General features: G+C 40.0%; 1 protein-coding gene across 2 annotated transcripts; it reads right to left on the bottom strand.

Annotated features, from left to right (window-relative positions):
• Positions 1-270: 270 nt before the first annotated feature.
• On the bottom strand, positions 271-8,427 carry mgat1b (alpha-1,3-mannosyl-glycoprotein 2-beta-N-acetylglucosaminyltransferase b). 2 transcript variants are annotated; one of them, XM_047605715.1, is made up of 3 exons: positions 7,969-8,427; positions 3,964-5,182; positions 271-2,634 (listed from the first exon to the last, which is right to left on the bottom strand). In XM_047605715.1, the coding sequence occupies exons 2-3, from the start codon at positions 4,813-4,815 to the stop codon at positions 1,933-1,935; spliced, it is 1,554 nt and encodes a 517-aa protein (XP_047461671.1). In that variant the 5' UTR covers positions 4,816-5,182; positions 7,969-8,427; the 3' UTR covers positions 271-1,932. The 2 variants fall into 2 exon arrangements, with proteins under 2 accessions (XP_047461671.1, XP_047461670.1); XM_047605714.1 differs by lacking the exon at positions 7,969-8,427 and adding an exon at positions 7,309-7,941.
• Positions 8,428-9,986: the final 1,559 nt, after the last annotated feature.

Here is a 9,986-nt window from a genome sequence, read left to right as displayed (position 1 = left end):
TATATATATATATATATATATATATATATATATATATATATATATATTACTGTATGTTTAAATTTATAAACTGCGATAGGGACTACTTTGTATGAACTGTCCATTTGTGCATCACATACGTGAACCAGTTTACCTGTAAGGCTGTGAGGAAGGCTCCATGCTTAATAACACAAGACAATATAAACAAATGACAGGTATTCTGTCTTCCTTGCTTTCTAAGTTTTCAGATTTTAGATTTTTTGGAATAAAGTGACTCCATCTGCGGGTGGATGAATATCAAAATAGTTGATTTTATTTATAATGTATTAAAGTTATAAACACATCAGGCAGTGGTTTTACACATCACCATACAGAAACGGGAATCAGTCAATCTTGTGGATAATCTCCCAAAGCTAATTACAGTACAGTGATAATCATTTCTCTAGCCATTCCTCAGCTTTCTTCTTGTAGTAACAAAAACATAATACACCAAAACTACTGTGGGTTTTTAAATAAACCTAGGCTGACCACGCCAGTTTTGATGTCATGAAATGACAAGTCATCATCGGGGGTTCAGACTGAGCTGTTTGTCATGTGCAGCTATTCAAACTGCCTCGAACTTTAAGTTCAAGAGACTAAAAATAATTTCAAAACAACATTCCATTATACTGTAGATTCATCCTTCATATTAACGACTTCCTTCAGCACGTTCCGACAGCTAATTCACCCACAGAGAAGGGTGTTGCGGAAAAGCAGATTGGTGACACTCTGACAATATTTTTAACATGGTGTTCCTTCTAGCAAAGCATTTCTCTTAAGCCATCACACTTGAGTTAATGCCAAGATACTCATGCTACTCCGATACATCACCAAATACATTTTTCAATTAGTTATGTCAATATCTGCTTGAGCAAGAAATTAGCCATGAAAACTTCATTCTTCCTTCAACTAAGAGCTACAGACAGGCCTTTGCCCACGTTGACTTGATGCTCTAACTGAGTGAGGGGCATAATAAGTTGCACTGTTGCACAGCACGGACTCCAGGGACTTTCTGAGAGTGCACCATTATCTCCACTTTTCTAATTGACTGTATCAAGAAAAATCAGCAGGATCAAGTCTTATATGCACATTTGCTACGTGTCCTGTGAAAAATATTCTCAGAGAATCATGTTTCATCTTATAATTCCTCATACAAATTTAATCCCCATTGGAATGGTGAAGAGTGAAGCCATTGGGTCAGAGTCAGAATGTGAGAGTTCCAAGCAGCAAAGCAAGGCTCTGACATATTGTCTTAGTATTAGATCACATCGTCTGTAACATTTAGGAAGTTAATATCGCTGATTATTCTGTAGATATTTCTCACTTTACCACTGCTGTAGAATATCCACCAGGGCTATCACTTGAGGAAATGACTGCTCAGCACTGAATATGGTCACTGTTTACCACCTAAAACGGTGAGTTTTCCCATTTTCTTTTGACTAAACTATAACAGGTTCTATCAATAACCTTCAATGTGTTCTATAAATGATCACTCTTCCTCGTGTTTAGCCTCCAATTTATTATCACTAATACTGGTGATAGTTTTAGCAGCTGCTGCAACATGAAAATGTGATGTTAAGTCCAGTTAATGGTAGAAAAAAACTTACATCAAACAAAAGGGCCCAGAAAGCAAGGCACATTGCCAATGGATGCTTTGAAACAGTGTTTAAGGGTGGGATTTGCTTTCCATATGAACTTTCTGTGAAGTCTGTTTGAGCAATCTTTGCTGATCCTGAATGAGCACCATATTTTGAAAGCTTTGCAAACAATCCTTCCAGCTCCAGTGATGTGCCATTTGAACTTCTTCATTAACCACTGTATCTGCCATATTCTTTGGTTTGAGAGGGTGTCCCTCTGAATAAGGCCGTCTTCCCTCTTCAACACCATTCATACTGTACACCCTGGATCAGTCTCTTAACTCCAGCTGATGTCATACTGTGTCCAGCCCTCTGGTGGAGCCAAGAAAACTCTTCGTCCCCGGTACAGGAAGCTGACTATGCCCCTATAACCAGTACGAGGAACTCCAGATTTTAAGTCATCCATCACCCCCAGATTTCGAGCGAACACTTTAAAACTGTCCCTGCTGGAATACTGCACCCTGTATGGTCCAGGACCTCTTAAACTACCCCCTTGCTGGAGGTCCTCAATCTTCACCAACGGGGCGCTATAAACCTCTTTGATAAACTTTTCTTCATACTTCTCTTTTAACAAATATGACAAATCCTGTTTGGTAAAAGGCACAAATTCAGTGTTTAGCTTAATGTAACGAAGGTACTGGTCAAAGAACTGACCTAAACTGACACCTTTCCGACCAAATGTGATAGTCCGAGAGATTTCAGGGCGGATGCAAGAGCGGTCCTTTCGCTGCTCCGGTTGACGCATCCAGTCGTCCCAGAAGGCCGAGGGCCATTTGGGCTCCAGCTCCTCCCACATCTCTTTCAGCAGCATCCAGCCTAGACCAGGGAAGAAGTCTGTTCTGTAGAGCAGCTCAGCTTTGGATGGGTCCACCAAAGCGTCTCTACCGTTGTCATTCCAGGCAGAAACACACCACAGGGTGGAGTCAGAATGCAAGATCGGATGCAGAGCTCGGAAATACTCAAAGAAATCTGGTGCCACCTAAATGAGCAGAGAAATATGCACAGTAGTGAGACACACAATGTTGATTGTCAGTTGCATTATCATTCTATATTCTATGTCTCTATTTATGACCCAGTCTGATTCCACTTTATTAAAATATATCTTATTTTATTAAGTTCAAGCCTTTATTTATGTCGTTGATAACAGTAGTGTAGTCAAGTTAAAATCAGATGTCTGAGAACACAGTATTGTGGTAAATACAGAAGGCCAGAGCTGAATCTAGTCTACAAACAACAATGGGTTCTAATTTAATTTTCTTCCTTAAACTTTACACCTGCATGTGCTTCTTGACCCATCAGACTCACTTTAAAGCAGTTATTGTGTTTATAATATTACTTCTAATAGAAATAATGGAGGGATCCGCAAAAGCAAAACTCAGGCTATTATGAAAGAGCAAAAATTGTTGCTCAACATAAGTTGGTATGAAGATCTACTTATGGGGGTTGAAGAACTGAAGTGTATTTTACCAATTATGCTTAAAGAGAGAGCAGCCAGTTGAAAGAAACAGAAAGAGTCTCCGAGTTGAACAAAGCGAAAACCAAAAAGGAAACCAGTGGAGAATTGTTAAATAAGTAAACCAAGAGTTAACTCTGCACTGGCAATAACAGAGCACAGCGTCAACCCCGAGCTGTGGGTCAAAGTTGCTTTGACATTCCTGTAACTGCTTTATCAACCAAAGTTTCCAAACTGTAATGTTGACTAGGAGATGATATTAGTTGTTGTTTAACAATTGTGGGTTATAAAATTGGGAGGGGCAGCGGTGTCTGTCAAAACTACAGCAGAAAGCACACTGACAACTGTAATTCCAACCACGGCAGTAGACTAAAGAGCTGCAATATGTGAGGGTTTTGAACTACATATCTGCTCTCCAGTTAAGCTCTGGATTGTTGCTTCTTGTCAGTACTTTCTTAACAGCCTCTTTCTTAACACTTTCTCTGCTTCTACACCTGAGGACAGCAGTGACTACAACAGTCATGCTGTTTTAGATATGGTTTGGAATTGCCTTTCTGAAAGCCAGAGTCTTCCCTGTAAAAGAAGTTATAAAAAGGTATGTTCAAAGATATTTTGATTTGTCCAATCACATGACTGTTTTCCACCATATCTCTGCCAACCTCAAATGAACTTGGGCACTAAGGCTGTAGCTGGCTATTACATCCCACCCACTAAGAGGTGCAATGATGAGATAACCAGGGTTATTCACTTTAATTGTCAGTGGGTTAAAATGTAATGCGTGAATGGTGTACATATAATGCATTTATAAATTACAGCAATGTTATGACAATAATGCAGATGCCTGAGAGCACTCACCTCGAGGTCATCCTCCACAATGACCACATTAGAATGGGACAACGTGTTGAAAACTTGGTTGAGTGCCCAACGGTAATGCCGGGCAATTTTATAGTAGCCCTGAAACTTCCTGTGCTCTGGCCGGACTTTGATGTCAGACAGGTCCGGTTGGCTTATGTGTGTCACTTGATCTCCATATGAGCCAATCACACGAGCTGTCTCTGCATGACCACAGTCTTGGCTGACAATGATTGGATATAGTTCTGGAGAAGGGCGGTATTGTATCAGTCTGTCAAGGCTTCGCTTTACTGTCACTCTGTCACAAGCAATAACTAGAATAGGAATGACAACTTCTGGACTAGAAGCAGAAGTCGTCATTTTATTGTTCTCAAGGGTATCTTCCTTTATTTCAGTAGTGCGATGTTTTTCTAAATTTGAGCCTGGAGCCACAGTTTGAACAGGCTTCTGTGTATGTTTTTGTTCAGTTTGGTCCACTGAGTTTTTGAGAGGAAGCAGAGTTTTTAGTGGCTGGGCAACAACCTCTTCCACTTCTTTTAGGTCATCCGTTTCTCTTTTCCCAACGTCTTTCTGTCGAGCCCACACTGCTCTGTGACTTTCAATCTGCTTAAGTAGCTTTTTCTGGTTCTCAAGCTGAAGCTCGACCTCCTCTGCAAGCCGGATCACCTCCCCGGCAAGGTTGACTCCTTTCCCTCTACCCACGCCCCACTCCTCTTTTCCTCCTGGTTCAGCTCCACCACCTTCTCCGAGGCGGCCAATAGGAGGGCGACCCCAAAGATAAAGTAGAAGCAAAGCATTCCAGGTGACAAACAGGAAAGCACCGCATAGTATAAGAGAACCTTTCTTGCGAACCATGGCCCAATTACACTAGAAAATGGGTGGGGTTGGTAGGGAAAAAGTGATGGAACCAGAGTGAGAATGCTACTGACTGAGGTTAAAATCTCAGATGGGCAAGGATTTAATATCCGGTTATACTGCAATTATTTCATCGTGTCCTTTGGTCAGGAGGGTGTCAGACGGACGGTCTGATTTAAAATGAATTTACATGATGTTACTTTGGAATGTATGCATTCCATGAAATCCTAGAGACAAGCCAATGAACTAAAAAAAAAAAAAAAAAAAGCTTGAAGAGAGGGCTGCAGATAAAAAAACTAAGGGGAAGGTGGGGTCACTTTGGGTTGAAGGACTGAGACTCGGTGGATGTTATCCTTTAGCCATAATCCTGAAAACAGAGCAGGACAACAAACAATCAGTACAATAAATGTATACAGTAAATTTCACAATAAATCAAGTTACGTAGTAGTATGCAAGTTGGGTATAGAATTTTCGGTACAGCTGATCAACTGGTACCGTGAATGATTTTTTTTTTTTTTTTTTAAATAAAGTTAAAAGACAATGAACTGATTTCAAAATGGCAAGTTACACATGAAATATTCAGATTCTGCAGTATTTTGTTTTGCACAGGTGGGTGAGAAAATAGAACAAGCATCACACAAACAGGGCACATAAAGATATTTGGCTTTTCCACTGATCACAGGGTTGGCAATTCGATCCCTGGTGGTTCCACTTGCAGAAGTGTCCTTAGGCAACACACTGAATCCCAGACAGAACCCTATAGCCTGCAAGTACCTTGCATGACTGCCAGTGTATGTATAAATGGGTGAATGAGACACATTGAAAGCACTTTGAGTGACACTACTATAGGAAAGTGCAATGTAAGTGCAGCCCATTTAATCATCAGTTAAGGTGGTGTTTGGCTGCAATTAGGTTTGGAAAAAATGGGCAGAATTTCATGAGAATAATGTTGTGGCTCAGCCGTGCTGTGGGCTTGTGTTGCAGTAAGTGACACAGGGAACATTACACTGGTAAACAGAAGAAGAGATTCAATCAAATATTAGCAAACATCACACTGTCTCTAAAGAAAGATGTGAAGATGAAAAAGAGGTGGTTTCTATAACAGGATAATAATTATCAATACATCCCAAAATCCACAATCAGTTACTTCAAGAAATGCAAGTCCCTCACAGTCCCCCTTCATCCAAAGCTGTGGATAGACCAGACGGTTCAATAACCTCACAAAAGAAGAACAACAAGAACTAAAGGGGTTTTCACTAGTAGGACATTGAACACATTGCCCAATCTTTGGCTTGAGGCCCACTTTCTGTTTTGTCATTTTCAAACCATAGTAATAGGTCATGTTTATCTGTGACACCTTTTGTTCATATAGACTGAGGAAAATAGTTTTGAATTTGTTTTGTATTTTTGTAATTCTTTTAAATTAGTCTCCTGTTAAGTGTCTGTCAGTAGCTGAGATATAAATCAATATCCAAGTGCTCATGAACAAATTGGCTGCAGAATAAACACTGAACTGCTTAAACAGCACTGCCCAGTCCAAAACAACTTAGTGTCAACACAGTGTGTTTTACAGTGAAGTTGTTCTCTGTAGTAAACTGACTAAAATAAGTAAATGCATGGAGGGTGAAGGTCACACTGACTCCCCCAAAATACCTCCTCAGCATTAGAAGCATCTAAACCAATTAGTGCTGATAAATATAGGCCCACAATAATCTTGTAAGGAGGATTGTTTGACTACAGGAACAAACACTGCGACAGATATCTGCTCTCATAAGAGCACTATCTCAGCTGTTGATGCTATGCACATCATACTTTTATCTACATATTACTGTCACATCCCAAACAGACAAACTTCCCATTCATATTTGTTCTACTGTTATAAGTTTGATTAGTGACAAGCGGACACAGTTGGGGCCGCTTGTGCTGGTTGGTGACTAATAAGTGGAAAAATCTAACACTACAGCATACGGCACGACTACTGTCAATTGTTTTATTGCCAAACTATTTAGAGGATTTCAGTTACACATAAGGATTTCCCAGAGTATTAAAATGTATGAAGCACGGAAAGTTACACCTGTAATATATAAAACAAAATGTAAAGGTGTTATAGTGTTGGCCAACCAGTAATCCAAATCTCAGAGATATTCCATTACAATTAAATCAAAATAAAATGAACATATATGCATTAGTTCATTAGTCATTACCATTCATTTTTTAGTTTGTTTTTTTTTAAAGTTAATGAACGTTTCTCAAACTCAAATTTGGAAAGGAAGTGGGCAACATGAAAACTATTGTTTTTAAATTGAAAACACAAAACAATAAAATATATAACAGTAGCACAAGGCAAAGCTAGACCAGGCAGATTAGATGAGATAGGATCGAAAGAAACATCCGAATGATCAGTTGAAGCAGCGAAGCGAATCGGTCATTCCAAACAAGAGATCATGTGGAGAGCAAGAAGTTAAGTGCTGAAAACACAAAGCAACACCCTACCCGCAGCAGCCTACAGATCTGTCATTCCTCCTTGTCAACCAAGTACTTGCCGACAAGATAAGCCCAATGTGAGAGGGGAGCCAGAGAACTTGTTGCGCTTCTTTACACACACTGTACCAGTTGATACTGTGCTCCTGAATCCCTCCTCCCTCCGCCGGGATACGTGGAGCTGACTGGTAGGATCAGAAGAGCCTGCGGCAGGAACTTAGTGAGGCGTCGGACAGTGATCAAGAAGCTAATGGCTCACATGATGACTCTTTAGAAAGTGGACCGACAGGTGACGCCTCTTAGCGGCAAACACATGCTATTAAGTTACTTTCAGCTGACGTGTCCACATTGCAGGCTGTCCGTTGTTTGAAATCAAACACGGCTTCAAGTGCTTCTCTGAAGGTATTCGGCGTGGTCAAAACTGCCATCTGTCAAAAATCTGTTAAAGCCCAAGACGCGTTAATTGCAGCAGGGGTAAGGCCCGGGTTCTGTCCAGGCTACATTGATTTTCTAGCACCAGGGTCCACGAGTAATGTTTAAATGGCCAGAGAAGTAACGTTAGTCATGCCGACCTACAGTTAGCAAGCTGGCTAACAGCGAACGCCTCTTTTATTAAACGTTTATTAAACCTGGAGCCGCCCCGACCGAAAACGCGGTTGCAGACTCACTCACCTCGTCTTTGCAGTTATCAGGATACGACTCTCATCCCTGAATAAAGTGGGGCTCATCGAGCTGCAGGGCTGACCGGCTAGCTGGATAGCGAGCTTACGTTAGCTCTTCGAGCCACCCTTAAATTTTCCTCGGTGACACATTCAGAGCACATCTCTGTTTCAGTTCACAGAGGCTCATATGTTGCCCGCACCGTTAGTTGGCTTTATTCTCCCACTTTGCTCTGTTATAAAATACAAGCAGCTGCTAATGTTAGCAGGCTGCCATGGCTGCCTCTCCAAACCTTTCACTGCCAGCGGTTTGTGTGTCCACGGTGACACTATACAGTAATACGTCCTTTCCCTGCCCTGCCCTGGCTCCCGCTGCACATACTGTCTCCTGTTCTCCAGCTGTGCCTACCACAAGCCACAGCTTCTAGTGTTTGGTGACGGCATTTTTCACCTGACTGAACAAAACTACACTTCCGGGTTATTGACTCGTTTATGACCGAGTTGACCCGACCCAAGCCGAAGGCTCCCAGACAATTCCCCTTTTCTATCTTCCAAGGTTCCATGAGGATTAGGGTCGTTGTGAAAGAAAACAAAATTAGTTGTTCAGACTTTTATCTGAATTGTGAGATGTTTCTCAAAATTCTGAACAACTCGTCATCTGTATATGACTGATGACACTGATTTTTTATCATTTATTTTATTTATTTTTTTTTGCACATGGTTATTTGGTTATCGTTGAATCCATCCATCCATTTCATTTCAAGGCAATTTCATTTTTTTCCCCACCGACTTCACTGAATTATTTCACATTCTTGTAAAGTATTATATATAGTGTGCTGTATTTTGTAATTTTCTTTCTTTCTTTTTTGTTATATATGTATGTTGTTGAGTGCTTGTACATTGCTGCTGCAACTGAGATTTTTGAGAAACAACTCAGGATTTGGAGAAAAAAAGTCACAACAAGTGACAGTGGCCCTGATCTTCTTCTGTACGTTGTTCTTTTGAGCAAATCTAAATCTAAAATACTATATTTCTGTATTATTTACACCCATTTCCAATACTTCAAAAATAAACTGAATCACGTGGTATGTCATATTCTTCTCATGGTTATGAAATTCATAACTTCATTCATTCATAACTATGAGCTTAAAAGTCCCAATTCGTAATTAGGAAGTCACAATTCACAGTCACTTTGAACCTCATAATTATTAAGTCATAATTAACACTTTTTCATTCAGTGGTTCATCCTTATTTCTTATTATTCTCTGCATTTTAGATTTTGATTTGATGACAATTTTTTACATTCTTGTCATCCTCTCAGTCACCTTCATGAGGTAGTCACACCAGTCATTTTCCAGTAGTCTCAAAGGAGTTCCCAGTGGCGTTAGATAAAATAGATTAAATAAACTTTATTGTCTGTCATAAGTGACAGTTTATCTTTGACAGGTTCATAAAAACATTTAAAGGACAACATTATAAAATAGATTAAAAAATACGTCTAATCAGACAATTTCCAACCAAAGGGAGGAGGGTGTTAACAGTAGCATGCATCTATCTCTGTTTTTTCAGGGTGGCTATTGCAGGAGGGAAGGCAGAATTTTTAAAGAGCACTTGTTGGATGCCTCACATCAGTGGTCAAACTCATTCCCAACCATCTCAGTAAGAATAAGAATAAGAATAGTCTTTACAGTGCAACAAAATTTTGCTACAGCTCCGTAAGATGCAGTATAAATAATAAAACAAATATAATCTAAATATGAATTACAGGAGAATGGAATATAAATATGAATATCAATATAAATCTGACTGCAGAAAGAGAATATAAATATTGGATGTACACCCTATAATTGATCAGGTAATGGTGGAAAATAGGATATCTGACACAGCAGGCAGCACTCTCCTTCTTGGTCAATACCCCGACATAGGTGGCAGTTGTTTTTACGGTCATTGACCTGGCTACATTGAAAATCGCGTTACCACTAAGTGCAGAATGCATTGGTATTTAATCTGAGTCGTGCAACTCTAATGAAT

The sequence above is a fragment of the Mugil cephalus genome, chromosome 14 (genome assembly GCF_022458985.1).
Source record: "Mugil cephalus isolate CIBA_MC_2020 chromosome 14, CIBA_Mcephalus_1.1, whole genome shotgun sequence".
Classification (NCBI taxonomy): domain Eukaryota; kingdom Metazoa; phylum Chordata; class Actinopteri; order Mugiliformes; family Mugilidae; genus Mugil; species Mugil cephalus.
This window is presented reverse-complemented; position numbering and strand designations above follow the sequence as displayed.